Below are 22,070 nucleotides of genomic sequence, written 5' to 3' on the forward strand. Positions count from 1 at the left end.
GACAACAGCCCCCTCTCACCTGCCCCGTCAGCAACATAGGTGGGGGGTGTTTGTATCTACTGCTTCGATGAAGGGCACATAGTTCTAGCTCACATCATCACCGAAACGGATTTATGCAGAGATGTTTGACTTTGAAGTGGAAGGGTCAGGGCATGCATCACTTTCCACTGACCTGCCAGAGCTCGGTCTGCTGGTGCCTCTAAGCCCAGATACGCAAAGTCTGAACTCTGCCAAAATACAGGGGGGTAACACTGCCCGACCCTGAACTCAGGCGTAAACCTCACCTGATTTTAGTGGCGTTTATACCCTTGTTGATAGGATGTGCTCAGGGCCTCAGCCACTTATGGGTATTTAATTGAGAATCCAAACACAATTCTGCAGGACAACTTCCTATATTTTGATACAATTTGTTAGCTCATTTTAGAAAAAAATTGTGCAGTTAGCACAATTCCACCCAGGAAGGAACATGTGTGCTGTCTTCCACTCCCAAATCCTGGAAATATCAAGAAACACAACGATTTAAAATATTTCAGAAATTCTGTGTCCACAGCAATGACTATGGTTTAAAACTTTGATGGCCATTTATTATTTACAAAAGCATTTTAAAGGGTAAATTTCACATCACGGCAACCTGTATGTTCATGGCCAAGAGTTCATTTGAAGATGTGGCTTGAAGACCTCTTAGAGGAATCTGGAAGGGAAGAGTATGTCCTAAAAAGTGAAGCCAAGTTTCTCCCAGTGTGTTGTATAGGTACAACACCAATCTTGCTGTGAGATCATGTCAATAAAGGCAGCAAGGAAAAAGAAATACATATGCCTTAAATTCTGAAAAGCAATCTCTGACTTGAAGTTCACGTTTATGTGGCAGACTGTTGTATCACGGTCAGTCCCAGCCATTGAACTTCTACGTGCATTAAGCAGCAGGCCTTGTGGCAGTCCATATTTTACATTCCTGTCTGTCCTGAAACCCCACAATTTTCCATTTGTATGACACTTTACTGCCTCTTCATTATATACTCAGGAAGCAATGCTGATGGATTAGCATCGCATCCAAAACAGAATCTGGCATCGTCTCAGACTCACGCGATTTACAGCAACTGCTGAGTAAATTTGGATATATTTTTAGTTCCTACTCTTTCTTTTTTTAAAAAATAAATCTTAAGAAAATACAATCCCAAAGGCTTAACAGGCACACATTTACAGATGGCAGCAGTGGGTCAAAAACGACATCTTTTTCCTGATAGCATTTATGAGAGCCAAACAAACTGAACATATTATAAGCCATTTATAATGTTCTTCAGCAGAACAGTCAGCCAAGAGACAGAGCTGAAAGCCTGTCGTAACAAAAGGTATCAAAGTGAGGAGGAGAACAGTATCTGTAATTACTACTCTGGTGATAAAACAGGCATAGTACAGCAGACGGCTTTAGCACAAGATCACTGTAAATAAAACACTGGCTCGAATGCCAAGAAGTGAATATTCAAGAGGGAGTGAACTGAGTGAAAGTGTATAAAGGCAGCAAACGTAGCTCAACTAACCTAGAAGTTACTTCCAACTCTAACCAAAAAGACCAACACCCACATACGCTCCACGTTGGTAAAACAGCCCCGCTGCAGTCAAAAAACCTGCGCAATAAGGTATTAATCAACGCTTACGCAAATGACAGGACTGAGCATACTGATGGCACAGGACCCTGACCATGTAACACTGATAAAAAGACATGTTAAACTCAAATCCAAAACAAAACCAACACCTAACAATATCAATTTGCTGAGCTTTTTCACTTACTACTTCATAAACTTCTCAGTTTTTCATCAGAAACGCTCCAATTCATCTTTTTGGCAGCTTTATAGTTGTAGAACATTGTTTGACAAAACATGAGCCAAGTTACAATCTAAAAAAGGGTTTCTTTTCATTTTTAGAAGTCTTGAAAAGTATTTTATGGTCAGAAGTAAGGCTGGAATTAATTAAAGTGATTAAGGCTGCACCATGGAATATGGAGCTGCAGTGCTCGCTTCAGAGCAGGGCTCCAGCACTCAGTGGGTTTGGAAGCAGTAGAAAGGATGCTACCACTAACAAGGCATTTTGAATAACTTTTTTTTTTTCAGCTTGCAATTTTTTTTTTAAATTAAATGTTTCTGTAGAAAGTGATTTCAGTATTAACTATGTAGTATCTCCCTTCAGCTTGAGACTCAGTGCTTCAAAGACATACTTCAAAAGCTTGAGACTCACCTAATCAGCTCTCTAAGATCATTTAAATTATGCTGTAACATGAACAAGGAAAGGAAAAACAGTAACAGCAGAAGACAGAAATTCAGAACCAATGTATACCATTACAATATAATTTCAGAGTAAAAAGGCACTGGACATCATAAAAGATTCAGACTTAAAATACCCAAACGCTTTCTCGGTGTCCCATCCGTACCCCTAAAGACTCAGGCTGTATCAGACAAATCCCTTTCTAGACACTGTGGTTGGAAACACAGACCATTCACCGGTGACTCTCCCAAGCTGCCTGGATGCCCAGCAGGTTAGCTGAGGTCTCAGGAAAACGTACGAGTGGGGCATGATAAACTACACAATAATTAAAGGTTATTTTTAAAAGCTATGTAAAGCAAAGAGTTTTGCCATCTTAAGTTAACAGCCTTCACACATTTTAAGAACCAAGAGACGGCAGACATACAGTCTTGGTGATATGTGTATATATGTGTGTATGTGTATGCATATATATGCACACACACATATAAACACATATATCCATGACACCAACATTCCCAACAGCAGGAGAGCAACTGCTGCCTTGTCTTCACTTTACACTGCTGCACATGCTGATGAGTTACGAAGGACCAGTGATAGAAACCCGAGACGCAGGAACAAACCCTGCTTCACCTAACTCCTAGCTTCTGGTTATCCGGGGGAAGAAAAATTTACATTGGAAAACTGGGAAACTTTGCTTTAAGGCTTGTCAAATGATTAATATTATATTTAATGGCTGATTAATACTTATTTAATGGCTGGCCCTTGGAGACTGTAACCTAGTTTACTAATTTAGACAGGGATCAGTAAGCAATATTAAGTTGTGGTTCCTCCTTTATCTTATCACTACACTCATATGTATGCTTTGTATGGAAAACTTTATTTGATAATAAAAATAGCATTCACAGACTTTCTCCTTCTTTGTTGCTACATCATATACATAGTGTCTGTTCCAAGGAAAGAAGCTCGTACTGGGTAAGTCCACATCTACTCATACTAGTGTCATGTATAAACCCAATAAGTCAAATAAAGCTATGAACAATGTAGTATTTATATATGCATAGTGTTTTATAAAAAAGATTGGCCCACATACTGCTTTTCATCAACACAGAAAAGAGCATTATGTCTCTAGCACATTGCAAGAAATGATGACTGAAGAACATAGACTGCATACAAGTGCTTAATAATATGTAAGCAGGCCCACCATGAAGAAAGAAATGATATTCAAACCAACAAAAGCTTTAGAATTACTTATAGTCTCCCATTTTAAAACAGCTTTACATACCTGATTCAGTTTACATTAAAATATATCCCCTGAATCAATTTGTTCCATTTTCAGAAATATAAACACTTAATCACATTCCTCACAGCTAAATTTTGTCATAAATCCTCTTTTATACAAGAAAAAGGCAACAGTTTTGTTTTTTTTTCCAACAGGCTCTATTAATTACAATTTAAACTGTACACACAATGATCGGCCATCTTCTTTCTTGGTTTTGTTTTTTACAGTACCATGGCAACAACAGTGATAGACTTGCAATGATTTGTGTTCATATGGAAAATGTGAAACAGTATACATGTACACACCAATGCACTGTAAAAAGCAGCAGTTTACTTTAGTGGTCCAACAGTAACGGCAAACATTTTGGCTCAGCTAGGCAGAAATCCATTAAAATCTTATACCAATACTACAGCAGACTTACCACACAACTTGCAAATTTAAAAATACAACTTAGAAACTTGCAGGTTTCCCTTTCGCTGCTGTTCTTAGATTCAAAATTACAGCATATAACCAGTATGGATAGGCTTCTACAACCAGGTTGTCCCACTGATTGCCTCTTTTTGCCTGTGTTTTTCCTTTGATACATCTTTTTATTTTTTTTCCTTTTTAATTTTTTTTTTCCCTCCAGCAAGTGCACTCCTTTTGTCTCAGTAAGGATGAACCAGTAAAATAAAAAAAACCCTTAAATATAGAGCGAGAAGAAGAGACAGCTTTTGGAATTAGGCAAAGTAAGAAAAGCCCACTGGTTTTGCCTGAGCAGAAGGAATACACCTGCTCCGAGAGGGAGGACTTTGCTCCCATCGCATTGTGCCTTGTCCCAGGATCCTGATCCCTTCCCTTGCTTCAAAGCAGACAAACAATACCATGCATGCTTGGGTTGCTGTCCATATACATCTAGAAGATGAGGAGGGCTGCGGCGGCTGCCTTAATGAAATATCGTTAAATGTTGCTGAGGCTAATGAGAGATCAACAGTCTACGTTAGTGTGTGACACAGGCATGGTGGTTACCAGTCTTTCTGCCTTTGCGCATCCTGTAGAGGGGGCCTGAAAGTATAAACTGTTCACGGAACAAACTAGAAATTCCTTATCATAAATCATCTTGTGCTGTGTGGGTTTGTATTTTTTTTTTATTATTATTTATTATTATTATAAATATCCTTCATTGAAACAGTAGTCTCTTCAAACAGTTCTTGCAATTTTAGGAACATTTGTTTTTCTTTTTTAATTCCTTCAGCAGGAGCGCTCCATTCCTACTGAGATGAACAAGTTTCTTCCTTCCCCACCCCCAACCCTTAAAAAATTTTCTACATACAGTGTAGCAGTGAGTCACTAGAGAACAGTCTGGATCAAATTATTCAAACTTGGTCATAAAATCCTTTGCCTATATTATATTACTGGCTACCCCCATTTACTATATCGGGAAGGGGGGAAAGTAGCCCAATAAAGGAATTATTCTTAAGAAATCTACAAAGAATGTAGAAACAAAATTTTATAATCCTTTAGGACCAACATTTGGCAAGTAATTAAAAAAAAAAGAATACACTGAAAAATACTTTCTTTAATATTATACATCAGGCACAACACTTTTTTTTTTTTTTGTTATGATTTCATCTGCATAAAAGGTTTGTAGGATCAGCAGGTGCCGGATGTCTCCTCGCCTGTGAAAGCCAGATGGTTTCAGCTCCCGCACTTTCTCCTCCGCTCCCGCGGCGTGGGGAAGGCGACGGGGACCCCGGAGGAGCCCCTCAGATGCTGAGGTCGGTGCTGCACTCCTTGTACGGCCGCCTGCGCTGCTCGGGCGGGTGCCTGCGGCTCGGCTCATGCTTCCAGCCCGGGTCTTCCCTCTCCCGGTGACCGACTCGCTCCTCCCTGAGCCGTCTGTCGGGCGACCTCTCCCTCCGCCGGTCAGACGACTTGGCCCGTCGGTCAAGGGAGCTCTCTCTTCTCCGATCGGGTGACCTCCTCGGCTCCGTGAGTCTCTCCAGCGACCGCCGGCGGCGGCTGGGCGACCGCTCTCTGCGCCTCTCGGGGGAGAGGTCTCTCCTCCTCTCGTGTCGCTCCCGCCTCTCCAAAGTGTTGTCAGCGCTCCTCGTCCCTTCCCTCCGCTTTTCGGGAGACCTCCTCTTCTGCCCGTTCACCACTGCCCTCTCCAGCTGCCTCTCGTGCCTCCTCTCCGGCGACCTCTCCGTCCTCCTGCCTGGCACGTGGTCGTTGGTCTTAGAAGTCCCATTCCAAGTGTGGTGTTCATTGGGATGTCTGCTAAACTCTCTGCTGCCTTTTAGGTCTCTAACGTAAGTCCGCTTGTCCCCATGTTGTGATGATTTGTGAAGGTCTGGTGGATAACTGGACTCCGATGATGGGTGCTGCCGTCGGTCGGATGGCACGGGTTTCATTTCCGATACATTTTGTGAACCTGTGGCGGGACTGTTCCTGTCACTGCTGGGGTCTGAAAGAAAATAACAGCAAAGCGTTTGGTACTGATGCCTTCTGCAGCGCCGTGACACCACTTAGCACTCTTCAGACTTCATTAGTGACAAAAACAAACAACTGTTAAAAGCAGTCAGTGAAGGCTAACCGAAGCTTTTGTTAATTTAACTGCGAACAACGAGAGTTACAGGTTAGTACTGGTGCTGCTCTGTTCGTTAGCCGTGTTTTGGTCCAAGCTGATATCATCTTTACGCTCTTCTGGTCATGGGGCATTTTACATTTTCCCCAAGCCCAATTCATAATGTTTCGGTTTACACTACTTTCTTTCCAGTGGAAAAAAGAAAAATATTGTAGTTCAGGTTGTTGGCTGTGGGGTTTTTTAACGGTTTCCAATAAAGAGGGCCTTTAGGAAACGATTTTGTCAAGACTTTTGAAAGAACTGCCTTCCAGGTGTGGGAGGCTTTGTTTCAAATAACAGAAAATATACAGAAAATAGAATTGATCATTAAGTTTTCACTTTGTAAAATAACATTTTGAAGGTGTGAGAAATAGACTGTAATCATGCAATTGTCATTTTGTTTAAGACTTTACTTAATCTCACTTAGTTCTACCATGTTACGAGAAGTCCTAATGTAGATTTTGGTTTTGCCACAATGATTCGAACAACGATGACAGAAGTTATGATTTTTTCATATCAAAGCAATGAAAAGATACTGTAATATGTGGGATGGCTTTGATTAAAACCTAATCTCCAGTTTGTTATTTTTAAAGTAGTATTTGGGTAAAATAGAGCTGAGCTACCTCTGCGAGACAAACTGCAAAGCAGCAGGAAAAAAAAAAAACCAACCCCAAAACTAAGAACCAGCCCTGCACTGTAGCTAAGCTACAACTGCTCACGTCATTTCTAACGGATGTTTATGAATGATTCATTATAGACATGGCAAACGTTAAAGTAGCTGTGCTGACTTAATGAGCGTTACTTTTATTTGCTTATGGCTTTCTTTTTTAAAGCAGCTTCTGCACAGCAGCTCGGCTGGCGTTAGCTACGCTTCCTGCAGGCTTCCTGCCGCTTGCACCGAGACACCCACCTCGAGGTGGACTGTCCTGATGGCAACGACTGAAAACCCTCACAAACACTTGTGGGGACAGATTCCCCCCCGCCCCCACCCGGTTTTTCTCCTTTTTGTCTCCCCTCCCCCAAGCCAAAAGCTCTACATGCTCATTCCTCCTGCCACCACGCAAGGTGTCTCCCATTTGATGGCATTTCCATTCCTTAGCCTGGGAGGGTCGGTGTGCGCATGGGCCCTGAGGTCTGTGATTTCCAGGTGAAACCCGTGTTGTGACTCACGTGTGTGCATTTTTGGTTATTAGCATTTTCAGGCAGCAGCTGGGGACCACACCGCTTTTCCGTAACTGTAAGCACGTGGCTTGCGGCAACCTGGCTATCGCACAAGGTACAAGCGAGGTTTAAACGTGTCCTGTGGTGTACTTACAATTCAGGGGACGCAGGGTGCTCGGAATGAATTGCTGTACATATAAAATATAGCGAAGCGGAAAGCAATGTGAGGGAATTAGGCCACAGCACAAAAACACCTAATATTGATTTTAGCTACAAACCGTAGTTTGATTATGGCCCATAAGGTAGAAGCAAGACTCCCCGAGCTTGTCATTTCTCATACATGCAGCGATATTAGGAGGTATCATCGCTGAGGAAGGAAGAGCCCAGCACCAAGAAAAGTAAGAGAAAGAGAAAGAGAAAAGTAGAAAATTTAGATTCCCTAGAACAAAGATGAAAGAAAGAAAAATCTTCATATTTTATCTTAGAATAAAGAAAGTTTATTTTTCCAGTCAGATTGTCTAGGCTTCACCCAAATATAAGGCTGCAAAGACAGCAGTTGTTATTATTGTGACATAAAGAGACATCTAAAAGGTGATTCAATAACCCAGACAACGAGAGCATCCATTCTAAAAGACAGCTGGAACAGCGACACAGAATGTCATAGAAAAAACATTAACAATCAAACAACAACGAAAAATAAAGTCCACCAGAGACCACAACATTAAAAATAAGTACAAAACTCATTACAAAAATATACAGCCTCATAGAGAAGCACGTTCCAATCGAGTCAGAAAAATATTGGAACTTAACATTATTAGAGGAACCATTTGCGACTGCAGCGAACAGAACGAAGAGAGGAAGGAGTCCCAAATGTTACAAGGATATTCTTTACAGTAGTGCAACCCCTGTATATTAAATCCTTGCTTGGAGAATGAACGTTTAGTGGTTTAGCATTAGCCAAAAGAAAATCGGTGGTGGATTTCCATCCTCAGTGCAACAGACATATGCTTTGAGAAGTGAAGCACTTAATTTACAGGGTATTTATGCAGTCTAGTATATGATACAGTACTGTACATCCAAAGGAGTATAGGAAAAGACAAAAGTAGAAAGAACAATACAGAATTTCAGTGCCATCATTGAACCTTCTGGTGTGCTATTTATATTACAGAAGTGTAAACCCACAACTTCCCTTCCATATTGTTAAACACTTCAATTGTTTGTTGCTTATAGTCTGAATTGGTCATTTTAAGTTAAATAATGAGCAGAGTGAGCAGAAACTCTCAAATGTGGCAGAGTAAATAAAAAGAAAATCTAGTTCATCAATTGTGCAGAAAGGTTTTGTTTCTGGTTTTAGGACATGGGAGTGAATGATAAACACAGAACTTACTGACACAGAAATAACCCAAATACGGGGAGAAAAATATAAAGGACATCCCTTCAATCATCAGTTTCTATAGAAACCTCAAAGACCTTTGGTTGGGAGTAGCCCTCCATCGAGGGCACAATATTTGACAATTATCTCAAATAAATAAGACATAATTATAATATTAAATAGTGTGCTAAGTTAAGCCACCCAGCAATCCAACCTCCGGGGGAAGAAAAGGAAATCTAATGCAATTCTTAGTAAGAAACGAGGACTGAATGTTTCCCCCAAGACAAACACGAGAGCACCTTTTCACAACCTCCTCACCTTTTCGGACCTTACAAATTAACTAGTTGCAACCAGCAGACAGTTTAAAGGGGAAGAAAAGGGCTCAGGAGGCCAAATGAATATATTTTTGCAGTAAAGCTTTTTTTTTTTTTTCTTTCTTCTTTTTCTTAAATAACTTTATAAATATTTACATAAATATTAAGGGAAGGCAAAAATCTCATAAGCCATCTTGGCATTCATGTCTATGGACAGGAACTAAGAGAAAAACCTAACAAAAAAAATCACTGCTTTAGAATAATAACTCAGGATCCCAGTTTTTGCATTGATTAGAAGTAGAGACCTATTTGAAACAACAATTCAGCCGCTGAGAAACAGTTTGGCACAGTTCAATGACATTCCTTGTTTGGCTGGACAAGACAATAAGGTTTTTTTGTATTGTTTTGTTTTCCTCTCTGATCACCAAAAATACTGCTATGATGATCTTGCCTTACACTGCGCCCCAAGTCCATGGAAGCAAGCAAAGGATGAAATGTGTAGAAAATTCAGCACAAGCGAGGCAATTAACCATATGTTGCAAAGGTTGGTAAGACACTGGTGAGAAAGGAAAATAAAAAAGAATTCCCGCTTCAGATCTTGAGACAGATCATTCATGGAGTGATGCCAGGGAAGAAAGGAATGTTTTCATAGTTTGACCCACCATATTCTGGGACAGAGCCATCTCCACGTTTCAGAAACAGGCGGACCCTGCGGCCACCATTTTTAATCAGTTCGATGGCCCGAGCATGCTTCATGTTCTTGGTAGTTTCTCCGTTGATCTCTAAGATTTCATCACCGATCTGTCAATGTTACAAAAGAAAAGAGTCAAAGATTAGAAACAAGTCCCCAGGAGCATCACCGCCAGCACACCATGAGACAACAGCCACAGCAAAGGTGGAGGAACAACTATGCACGAGGTGAAGCTAAATACACCCAACTCCTCCCAATGGCAGTCCACAAAAAAACAGTGTGCAGGGGCCTGGGAGACATGAAGACAACAGGGAAAGCTTGAGGTATCAAAATATTTCATTGCTGTTCTGTAAAACCACATTGCATTACTGTATTTTTCAATAGCTAGAGCTGTGTTAGAACTGGTGTTATTTTATTTTGATTATCTGTGAAGTTTTTGGTCAACGTCGTCATTTGTTTTACAGTTTGCTGTAACCGGGGTGTTCAAATAGCTCTTTCAGATCCATTTCTCACTTGGATATAGATACCTACTATGAACCAACAAAGCTGCTTCTGTAAAGATAATCATTTATCAGGATAGGAAAACAGGGGCTGGAAGAGCTTGTCAAAGCACTGACCTCCACAAGGCAGCACTGCTTTATTTTCATAAGCATAACTTTTGGACCTATAAATTTGCCTCTAGACAAAAGTTTTTTGAAAATGCCCTCTGCATGATATATCTGGAGGAGAAGAAGACAAATGGCACATGCAGCAAAGTTATACTGCATTCTTTAACAGAGGAGCAAGGAGTACATAAAACTTGCCAATTTAATTTTTCTGTAGGCATTTTATAACATATGCCCTTGCTATAATGTTTATAATTTAGCTGATGTGTGAAGTTAACAGATAATACTAATAAAAAAGTACATTATAATTTTGTAACCTGTGGGTCAGTATACATTCTCTCTCCCCTCTCTGCCCTCGAGCATAGGAGGGGGTCAGGTGGGACATCCCGATTCTCTACCCACAGCTGCAGCTTTAGAAGAGCTGACAAAGACTGTGACTATTACATTTTCATTGCTACATGCATCTCTGTTAGGCTTTACAAGTCAGATTATGTATTACAATTTGGAAACCTGGGTTGGAAGAAGGGGGTGAAGCCTTCCCATGCACACGCACTGCTACAGACTGTATACAGAGAGTGACAGAAGCCACACACAGAAGTAAATAGGAACCACTGCTCCTTTCAGTTAACATCTCATTTTCCTTTTAGCTGGCACAGCAGAAGGTGTGCCTGTAAGTGAGAGGCAGGGAAGTCAGCTTATTGCAAAGAAACGCGTTTTTTAAATCTGTTTGTGCATACCCTCATCTTCCCACATCTCTCAGCCGGACCATCCTCAGCTAGCCGCAACACGTACAGATCCATGTTATACTCCCGGCCACCTCGCAGGCTAAAGCCAAACCCTTTGGCTCCTCTTTCCAGCTCAACAGTGTAAAAATCTTGGTCCTGCGGGAGGGAAGACAACATATGCACAGTTGAATGGAATGTTAAACACTGCTCTACTCTAATTTTAAAGTTATTCAACCAACGTACATTATTGGTTTTGTTACTCATAATTAAAAAAAGTTGAGTTTTCACACACAGGCTAGGATTTCCTGCTTCCTCAGATCCCACCCTGCAGTTTGGAGTCCTGGCAGTGGTCTGCAAAGGGCCGTTTGAATGAATGGGCTTGGCCACGTCCCATGCATTTTTAGGCACCTCTGTTACACAACACTCCCGTGCCCAGGGCAGAAAAGCATGTTTCTGGAGGGTGGTTAGTGTTCCAGCAGCTGCACAGGAAGGCCAGGGTAACCACAATTCCAGTGCCAGGCTTTAATTGAATGGCTAATGGCACCTGGGGTGACTTTATGCCATGGTGCTGGCTTTTCCTTTTTGTTACCACCTCATCAATTCCTTTGCAAGAAGCTCAGAAGCATGTGCATTGTTTTTCACAAATGCTGTTAGCGTAGGGATGTCTTGAAATCCCTAATGGAAGAGGTTACTTCTGGGATGGCCAGTGGCAAAGAAAGATAACAGTGAGATAGATAATCTCTCTAATTAGATGCCATCTGTGAAAGCTGGAAAACTCCAGCTACTGCCCCTTTTTAGTTTTCCTCTTTTTTGTCCTCTGAACTTACCATTCGCACACAACAGTACTTTCTGGAGAGGCCCTTCAAAATATACAATTCAATAAACAAACACATAAACTATTACTATCATTAAAATGTCAGCTGTGGTTGGTTTTTTTTCCCCCCCTCCCTAAAACTTTTGATGAGAATGTGCTGGAAATGTTTCTCAGCTGAAAAAACAACACATATTAAGAAACTAATCAGCAAATTCCTCTTACTTCAGCAAACAGGCTGAGGGAGAACAGCCTCCCAGTAGGAATTTTCAAGGGAACTATTTGAATACAGCCCCCTCAAGCAGATTGGAAGCAACACTCTGTGGTAAACAAAACAATTAGAAAGCTACTCCTTACCTGCGCTGCTTGGGGTGGTTTGAAATCAAACTGGGATTCCTGCTTTGGTTTGGTGTTGTTCCTGCTGTAAAGGAAGAGAGAAAGAGGGAGAGAGGAAAAAACCAGCTCATGGAATGTGAAGATGATCAAGAAATGCCCAAAGAGAGAGCATGTCAACATGCTCTCCTCAAGGAAAACAATCTGACCTGGTCTCCTGTGGTATTTGCTGAGGAGTATGTGTGGTTGTAATTGTAGCAATTTTTTCTGCATTGGTCAATAAAGTAGCATTGGAGGATTCTGCAAAATAAATTTTTTTTCATTATGAGGGACGACCATTGGCCATTTGCTGAAAGAAAAAAAAAAGCTTTGCAAAGGCATTTCATTGAAAAGCATCATTATGTTGTTTTTAAAGAACTTGAGATTGGCTCAAATTTCTTAAAACCAAAAATTAACGGGATAAAGTCTAAGCTGCGTCATCACAAATATGTATATGAAATTGGAAAATGCAAAAAAAAAAAATAATTAGGAAATCTGGATTAGAAACACCTCTGACCGTTAGACCCACTCAGAATGAAGGCTGACTTGTGGTGTAAGGGTTGAAGAATTATTTCCCTGCTGTCTAATGACATGAATTCAAATCATTAGAGTCTCCAAATATGGTATAGGTAGGCTGGATTAATTTTATAGTAGCAATAACTATTCCATGGATTATAAGCTTATCAGTGCTTCCTCCATCAGAAACTGCAATCTTCAGTAGGATTGAGATGTGGCTTTTATCTAATACCTCACAAGGTGATATTGAATGTGGCTAAAACCCAAACTTACTGCAATCCATCTTTGAAATACAATCCACTGCTGCCTGAGCACTCAAAGCTGCATGCAGGGATGTGGAAGCACCTGTACCAAAAGCATCAACAGCTCTGGGTGCCATTTACAAAAGGGCTCACCGAGAGAATACATAGAGCAGGATTAACTTCAAAACTCCATTTATGCCATGGTAAAGGGCTCTCAGCCCAACGTCAGCCTGTGCAAATGCCACATTTCTCTACACACAGCAGGAGGTGCTTTTAGGAGGAGAGGTCCTCTCTCGCACTTCACAAAACTGGGACAGGAGTTGCTGTAGACACAAATGAAAAAGGACTCTCTAGGTGTCCCTCAGTACAGCACGGCAAAATGGTCCCCTTATCATTTTGGAGCTTTACATATTGGACTTCAGTAAGACCAGAGTTAACCCAGAACTCATTTAAAATTCTGCCTAAAATTAAGGTCACGTCAATGACATTAGCCAAATACTAGCAACACAGTTTTGGAGGAAAGACCTGGAACTCTTGCATATTGAACTCAACACATTTTCCAGAAATGCATATTGTATCAAACCTGAACTGAAATTAATACTGAAGCATTTCGAATTTTGAATTGCTCTGCAAGTCAGCAGTTCCTGAAAACACCCTTCCCCTCACACAGGAGTATGAATTCAGAGGAAGAGCTGATGGTACATGCCTACCCACTCAAAACGTTGAACAGCTGTATTGGTTGCATACGCAGAATGATGGGCACAGTCAATAGAAACATCCACTCCTTAGGCATGGCGTTCCCAGCTAAAGTCACTGCAGTGGCAGGCACTCCCTCCCTCTGTGGAACAGTTCTGCATACAGGAGACCCCCACTTTGTGCCTATATTCATTCTATCCAGGAGAGGACCACAGATGACAACTATAAAATACTGACCACAACTCACTTTTCAAGATCAAAATGTAAACTGAGTGCACAATCACTGGTTACAACAATGTGCCTTGTTTCTTGACTGAATTTCTCTAGTTCCATCCCTTCTCAAAAAAAAAAAAAAAAAAAAAAAAAAAAAAAAAAAAAAAGCACCATCAGAAAACAGCAACAAAAACCGCGTGGAAACATCTGGCTCTCCAAAATAAAATTACAGCATCTTCTACCCTGCCCTTGTTTGCCCCTGAAGCTCTAGGCATCTGGTAATTCATTTTACTGACTGTGGAGAAATCTACCATCATTAAACGGAGTCCGGCTGTAATACAAAATTGCAGAAATGGGAGGTTTTTTGCATGAATTAAGGTAAGGTGGTGCTCAGGGGCTTACTTGGTCCTGTGAACTTAGTCTATTTCATGAATTTATTTTAAAAGTGGAGAAATCTAGATGAGGTGAAGATTTTTCCTTTCTGTAGCTAGTGCGTGTCAAGGGAAACTCGGGAAAGAGAAAAAGAAGAACCATTTAAACAGACGGGTGCAACGAGAGCACAGCTCCTTTGCCTGCAGCACTATGCCCAAGTTAACATGCCCAAACCTCCAGCATATGGAGCTGTAACATCTTCCAGACCAGAGCTGGCTTGTGCCCGGTGGCTCAGAGAGCAAGAGAGGCTCCTGGGTCTGCCTGCGCCTCTCGAGGTAGGCATGACCAACACAAACCCTTGCGAGGATGTGCCACTGACAGCTGGCTTGTGTGAGAAGGAGGTGTCCCTATGTGTGGAAATAATTCTCTGTATTTTATAAAGATGCCTTGACGCTAAAATCTGTCTCCAATCTACAAAGGTCCTAAAACGTGGTTAAGCGTCCTGTATTCATCCAGAACAAAAGCCTCTGAAATTCTGCACAAATATTTGGAGATCAGATGAAGATGGGCTTCAAAGAGAATGCAAGATTTCTACCCTTTAGCAGGTCACACTAAGAATACCAAGTAGTGCAACAACACATCTTTGGTACAGATGTATCTTCATGCCACTGTACTGCATCTATCTTTAGCCCACCCCATCCCATGAGTCAGGAGTTGTGCATAATTTTGCTAGTTTTTTAGACACTAGTTCAGGACGCGTGCCAGCCACCATGCAAAACTGGAACAGAACACAAATATAGCAAAAAAATTATCTCTAGTAGAATTACAAATGTATGTTCTACATCCTACATATTTCATTGATTCCTTGCCCTGTTCTGCCCTAGAACACTCAGACACCAATTAAACGCCTAATCGAAGCTTGTTGTTTTCAGCTCTCTGTATCCTTGCAACAGTTGGTAGCATGCGAAACCATTGTCATTTCATTGCAAATACAATCCTGCAGCGGTCTATGGCAATGAGTTCGTGCAAGACTTATTACAAAGCAAAAACCCTTGGTGTTTTTAATAATGTTAGAAGAGATTAGCAGTGTGAGTTTATCGTGAGTTTTGTGATGAGCCTTAGTTTGATGTTTATCTGAGGAGCATGGCTTCTGCTTTATTCTTTCCCCTGCCACCACCTTTAAGTACACTGTTAGAGCATTTGCATTTACCAAAAAGGCACCCAAAAGTCAACAAAAAGAAAACAACAAATCAACAAGAGCCCTTAAAGACAACAAAAATGACATTGAGACCAATTTCTTAAATCTCATGGGGTTTAGAGCAAACCTTTCACCATTTTGAGAATGTCTGGTCTAACTGGTTTTTGAAAATTAAATGCAGGTAATACTGTGCAAAGTTGGCAATCTGACTTGGAATTCCAAAGGGAGAGTAAATAAAAAGACTCAAAACCCGCACTGCTATGAGAGAGAAGAGTTCACTCATTCTGTAAGTTACAGACTTGCACCTTCTCCAGGAATACGTGATGTCAGTCACAGGTACAGATTTCCCTTCTCATCTAAGCAATTTAACATGGCATTTTGTACACCTATTTGCATGAGCAAGCCTGGCTGAGCATTCACATGAGGAGGCTATACTCTTTCTAAAAAAAATTTAAACTATTCAAAAGTTGTTTATTTCTTAGATACTTTTGCCTCTCCAAAACTTTATTTATTTATTTATTTTAAAGATTCACCTCCCTGGATTTTGACCAGTATCAAAATACATGTAACGAACAATACCTCTCCCAGTTTACCTCCCAAAACTGGCATGCACTGGCCTGCTCAAATGTTAGCCTGATTCACAGCCATCTTATTATTCATCAACACTCAATTTGCTGGAAGCAGCAAAGGATCATATACCATTTGACCTGGTAGCTATTAATCAGCAGGAAAATAAACCCTTTATGCAAAGCATATCATCCTAAACAGAAATAGTTTATAACCAGATCATTTCTCATCCTGGCCTGTTTTTATCCTATAACTAAACACAGCATAAACATGCTCCGTGGGATAACCAAATCCATGTTTCAGATCAGAAAGTGTGAGAGTTATCAACTAATGCATGTGTCTCACTGGAAACCACACCGTGTAACTTCTCCATTCTGCTCTACAGCTACCAGGTTCAATCCAGCCATACTTCCTCAACCTTCCTTTCAAATTTAATCACTCTTTCTCCGCATTTAACTGAACGCTAATAATGTCTTGTCCAACTTTTAAAAATGCTCATTAATACTGTATCTGAGCCATCATATCTTATACCTGCAGATTCAGCTTGAAAAGAGAGCAATGTAAAAAGATTTCTGCCTAATGAGTTCTCACTATGAACCCATCCATGGCAGAGCAGGACAATGAACAAACAAAATACTTAGAATTTAGAACCACAGCAACTCTAGTTCTGCTGCAGGTACTTTTCATACGTTTCTGCTTTGTTCCTATTTGGCATCACAGCTAGGGATCAATTTAATGACACTGACGTATAACACAGATCCCTGTTTTTATTAAATAGGTCAGTAACCTGAAACCAGTACCAAGTGGCAGCATACTGCTGGGGATCCCGCACACTCCCTCTGACCTGAAACCACAAGATCCTGCCTTGGGTAATTCTTACAACAAGAACCTGCAAGAACACAGCAGCTCCAGAGCTGTCACCATTTAACAAAGTAATTTTAAAATGTACTGAGCTCACTCCCAAAGCAACTCACCCAGACAAAACCAAATAAAATAAATCTTCTTTTGAACGGCTTAAAACATGACAAAGTGTTTATCCCTTTCTGTGATCTCTTTACTCTATAGCCTGCTTGTGTCTATACAAAGCTTCAGGAATCGCACGTATTAACAGTGACTCCCAAATATTCTAAAGCTGCATTATGAACCTAAGAATCAAAACAAAGTGTACCGAGTTATGTATCAAATTTACAGAAGATCATTTTAAGGAGATACATGGAGGAATGTGATAGAATGGAATAGTATTTTTTTAATGTAGACTCAGCACCTCCCTGTTTAAAAACAGAACGTCCATTTCTATAGAAAGAAACAAAAAATAAACCTATGGAAGACTCACAGCCTCCCTCACCGCTAATTCCAAAGTCGGAGTGGAAATTGAGTACTCCGTGACTTTGCAGCTCTGACTGATGCAAAAAGCCCAGGAACAAAACCAACGAGAGGGTCAGGTAAGACAGCAGGAAACATATACTTTACCATCTCCTGGAATGATGCGCAGGGTAACGGTGTTTCCTGCTTCCTTAATGAGGTTGACGATGTCTGAATGCGACTTGTTGGTGATGGAGCACCCATTCACGGCCAAGATCCGATCGCCTACTTTCAGCTTGCCACAGCGGTCTGCGGGACTCCCTTCAATTATCCGACCTATTTTGTGAGGCATGGCCACACATGCATTTCCCGCTTTTGTATTGGTTTGGGGGTTGTTTTTGTTTGGTTTTGGTTTTGGTTTGTTTTTTAATTTTTTACATACGTGGGAATACGGTGAAGGGGAAAAGGAGAAAAAGGGTTGAAAAGGGAAAGAGAAGGTTAAGGGTTAATTAATTAATGCATCAAGCAAAAGTTATTATAGGATAGCTTTGCTGCCAGTGTTCAAAACATTGGCAATCAACTAGTACAAGTGCACAATGCTTTACTTCTTTTACAAAAAGGTGGTTTGTTAATTGCTCAAAACCCCCCCCAGCTTGACTTTTCTTAATAAATGGTGAGATTTGTAGACTACAACTGCACTTAGCAGCCCCATCATAACCCAAATCCTGATCTTATTTTTTAACAAAAAAAAATCGAAACTGTTTGTAAAAAACACTACCTTCCTCCTCCAAGATTACATCAATGTCAACCTCTCTAGTTCTTCCCTAAGTCAACTGCTGTTCAAGCTTCTGCCAATGTTTTGTTCTTTCTCGATATAGAAAGATAAAAGTGTTCTAGGCCTAGGAGGGAGTGCAACTCCCTTTCTACTGCAAAGACCCACTCTATCAGCGCTGCATGGGGAAGCAACATGAACCGGTTTTCTTCCATCATGAACAAAGGTACTACCAGGGAAGGTACAGGACCACTACAGATGGGCCAAGACTGACAAAGGTAACCTGTTTGGTGCAGGCATCCACCTCAGCCTCTGTTAACCCTTCCCCTTTTATGATCTTAGATGGCATTAGGACAGGAGCAGGGAAGGAATAAGGACCTCCTCATTTAAATACCTCTAAAACCACACACAAAACCATCAAGATGTCTTGACACACAGAGCAAGAGCGCTTTAGGATGAATGTGTTTTGGAGACAAAATTCTCCTCCCGTTTCATGCAATTTTTTGTCCCAAAAACACAGGGTTGCTCATAAAATGTGGAATTGGGACACATGGGATACACAGCTTCACTCAGATAAATCCACCAGGGTTTTGTACAGCTTCTTCACACAGCTCAGGCACGCAGCATGTGATTAGAACCATGAGGTATGAAGAGAGGTCATCTCGTACTTTGCATCCACAATACATTCACCCTCAAGATGCACTTTCCCATCTGTGCTGTACTCTTTATTTGATTAGTAGTTTTAGAGATATACATTACTGCACACACGACAACACTAGAAACACCATAAAGAAGAAGAGGCTAAGAAAAGGAATGTGAGGTGAGAGAACAAGGTTGGAAAGATGCAAGGAAAACTGGCAGAAAGTGTTAGTATTAGTTGCAAATGGTGGAGGGATTTTTTTTTCCCTTCTTCTTTTACTGTGATGTTAGAAAGTTTCTCTTTCTGGTAATACAAAGCCCCAGTTGAAAGGCTGCTTTGAGGGTAAGAGCTCCTAACTCTGTCCAATCCACTGAACACAGCTGACAGAACCCACACCAAAGTGACCACGGTGGGTTTTAGAACCAGTTTGGCCCATCTCTGAATACTACCCATGAAAGAAAAGAACTACAAAGCAGGTCCAAAGCAAGCACCACGCAGCAGAGGGAACACATCTCATGCAGAGTATTAGGAAAAAGCTGAATACACTTGAAAAAAATTAAAGGAAAAACAGTCACAGATCAACAGATCTCCATGAGGAGCCCCTGCACAGAAAACTTCCAGTTAGCGAGTGTCTTGGGCTAAAGCAAACACAACTCTTTACCACCTCAGGTCAAGGTTTCTCTGCAGAAAAGAGTTAAAGCATAGTCTTCATACAGTTATTTACACACGTTTGCGAATACTTTCAGAAGATAAGAGCTCACTCCCTGGCTTAGACTGAGTTCAGTTTAATCTACATTGCATTACACCACCGCGTTCTGGCACCACAAGAGCTGCTCTGGAAGGGCACCAGGGACTGTGTGAGACAGCCCCACCTGAGCACTGCCAGACCTCCTTGTGCTGGGTCTGTACTAGATATTTCCCCCTTGGAATCTCTGCTGCCGTGACTGCCCAGAACAGCTAGAAATGGCCCGTTCTACATCAACACCAGCAAAGGAGGTGATGCTCCCTTGATGTATTAGTAAGGGCATGGCTGATGGGCAGTGGCAGGAAATTTCATAAAAAAGCCTAGAAAAAAGGGGGAAGGGCCACTTCTTGCCATATGCACCTGCATTGCATTATGTCTGCAAACCACAACCCTTCTCTGAGAGGTACTGTGAAGATGGACAAGACATGTGTTTTGTCTTTCTTTCCCCCTCCATCCCTATCACATGCCACAGACTAACAGAGAGGGAATATCTTCTTTTCCCCTGAAAATTATACATGGGTGTTGCCTCTGGCCTTTTTGGAGGATTTGGAAAGGGAAGAAAATACCATTTTTGACAGTTTTCTCCCTTGCAATGACATTTCTGCTCTACAGCGGGCTGTTCCGTGCATACTTGCAAAACCAGCTTATGTGCCCCTCTTTTGCAGCAGCACCTGGGAAGGGGTGTTCTGCCTAGCAGAAAGGCCTGTCTTCAGAAAGAAACCAGGACCACTTCTATTAGGGCAGGATATTAAGCGTGACATCACATGAACTTCATTTCCCCCTACCCTGAAGAAATGGATTTGGGAAGAGGAGGAATGGGTAAAAAAACCCCAACCTGTTATTTTAACAGTATTCTGCATTTTATGTCTCACCCACAAGCAACATTAATTAAAAATTTCCAACTATCAGCAAGCTCACTCCCTAACGAGGATCCAAATAACCCTGATTACTAAGGAGAAGTTCATCAGTTTAAGCATTACTGCTTTTAAATCAACTGCCTCAGTCCCACCACCAGGAGACATATTTCATTCCACCTGCTCGATTTCTGCACTGGCAGACAGCATCACTGGGGGGATCCCCGGCTGCTCTTCTGAGCAAACCCCAGAAAGGCACCCCGCTAGCAGGGAGAGCCGCAGCTTCAGGGAGCATCAGGAATCGCCACCGGCAGCATTTTTGCTCTTCAGGTTGGGATTTCTCATTTTGTTTTTCTCGACCCAGTGCTGAACAAAACCCAGGCAGGAGGCAAACACCTACCAAGTCTTGGCCTCTGATTAAATATTAATTACATAAATTAGGGCACGCTCACGACTTTTAATTAAACAGATCCCCGCTCGCCTCCTTGTGCTGCAGTGCTGAAACCTGCATCTCATTCGGGGCACGCTGAAGAAACCCCAAGACTTACCGAATGTCGTCCCTGCCTCCGGCCTGCTCACTGACGAGACGATGACAAAGCCAAACCCCTCGTTTTCACCGCGACGAATTTCCACGTCATAGGGCTGGACCACGGCGCTGACGACACCGCTGCCCCCGCCACCACCGCTGCCGATGCCACTGGTGCTGCCACTGCCCGAGCTGACAGTGTTGAGGGAGTTCTGGCTGCCCTGTGGCGTTCGCTTCTCCTCCGTCAGCGAGGCCGGCTGGTTGCTGCTGTGGTGGGAAGAGGCTGGGGATGGGACTTCATTCTCTGCCTTAGGAACTGGGGAGGAAAAAACCCAAACATACTGTCTGAGCAGGCTGCACTGTCTGGTACTCAAAAAGTCCCTTCCACTGAGAAAAAAATGAAAACGAGGAAAAAGCAAAACACCTGCTTTAATCTATAAATCATGACCATAATGACCAAGGATGTCACCACCAACAGCTCTGCTCAGGGATGGCACTGACCACACGTGCTCATCCTCTCCACTGTATGGTCATGCAGCCAAAGCCTTGCGCCGCAGAACTACAGCAGCAGTATGGTTAAACCAGTGCGGTGTGCTTGGATGCTCTGTGGCATTTTAAACCTGGATTATATTAGTTCACAGGTGCCTCCTTTAGATATCACATTCCCACTCCAGTTATACATGTGCAAACACGTATATGTGCACAAGCTGCAAGGAGAGAGAGTAATATCAAATACCCACCACTCAACACCTGTGTATTTTTTAACTCAACGCTATCAGCAGGGTAGCACTCGTTGCCTTTGAATAATGTGATCTTAAGCAATAACAACCATCCCCACTAAAGTGAAACAACTTGAGAACCAAACTTTTTTGGATGGAAGAACCAGCAACTATCATCTGTACAGTCTGGCAGAGCTGGGGGGAAACCAACAGACATTATTAACATTAATATTAAACAAGTGTTTAACAGCAGCTGAATTTGCAAGTGGTATTAGTCTAAAATCTAATCAGCTACCACAGGGCTTGAAGAGATCTCAAAAAAAAATCACTTAGTCCACACTCTGCTCGAGTCAGAGCCGGCTATACTTGCTGTCAGTCCTGACAGATGTTTGTCTAATCAGCTGTTAAATATCTTCCCAGGCAATCTATTGGTTGCAGTATCAAACATAAATCTTCCCTGCTGCAACATAAGGCTATTATTTCAAGTTCTATCTAGCAGGCATATGGAGAACAT

At 41.7% G+C, this 22,070-nt stretch overlaps 1 protein-coding gene across 27 annotated transcripts in view; it reads right to left on the reverse strand.

Annotated features, from left to right (window-relative positions):
* Nucleotides 1–3,115: 3,115 nt before the first annotated feature.
* The window catches only part of MAGI1 (membrane associated guanylate kinase, WW and PDZ domain containing 1), a 355,855-nt gene continuing 336,900 nt past the window's right edge, over nt 3,116–22,070 (reverse strand). For 11 of the 27 annotated variants that reach the window (XM_055707389.1, XM_055707386.1, XM_055707385.1 and 8 more), the window contains 7 exons: nt 20,860–21,153; nt 17,469–17,672; nt 12,365–12,455; nt 12,180–12,243; nt 11,024–11,167; nt 9,653–9,791; nt 3,116–5,984 (listed from right to left, as the gene is read on the reverse strand). In XM_055707389.1, the coding sequence (XP_055563364.1) occupies nt 5,284–5,984; nt 9,653–9,791; nt 11,024–11,167; nt 12,180–12,243; nt 12,365–12,455; nt 17,469–17,672; nt 20,860–21,153 (1,637 nt within the window). In that variant the 3' untranslated portion in view covers nt 3,116–5,283. Of the gene's footprint in view, nt 5,985–7,582; nt 7,672–9,071; nt 9,792–11,023; nt 11,168–12,179; nt 12,244–12,364; nt 12,456–17,468; nt 17,673–20,859; nt 21,154–22,070 lie in introns of those variants that run through there. The other 16 variants (XM_055707408.1, XM_055707409.1, XM_055707406.1 and 13 more) reach the window with 8 other exon arrangements.

The sequence above is a fragment of the Falco cherrug genome, chromosome 4, assembly GCF_023634085.1.
Source record: "Falco cherrug isolate bFalChe1 chromosome 4, bFalChe1.pri, whole genome shotgun sequence".
Taxonomy (NCBI): Eukaryota; Metazoa; Chordata; class Aves; order Falconiformes; family Falconidae; genus Falco; species Falco cherrug.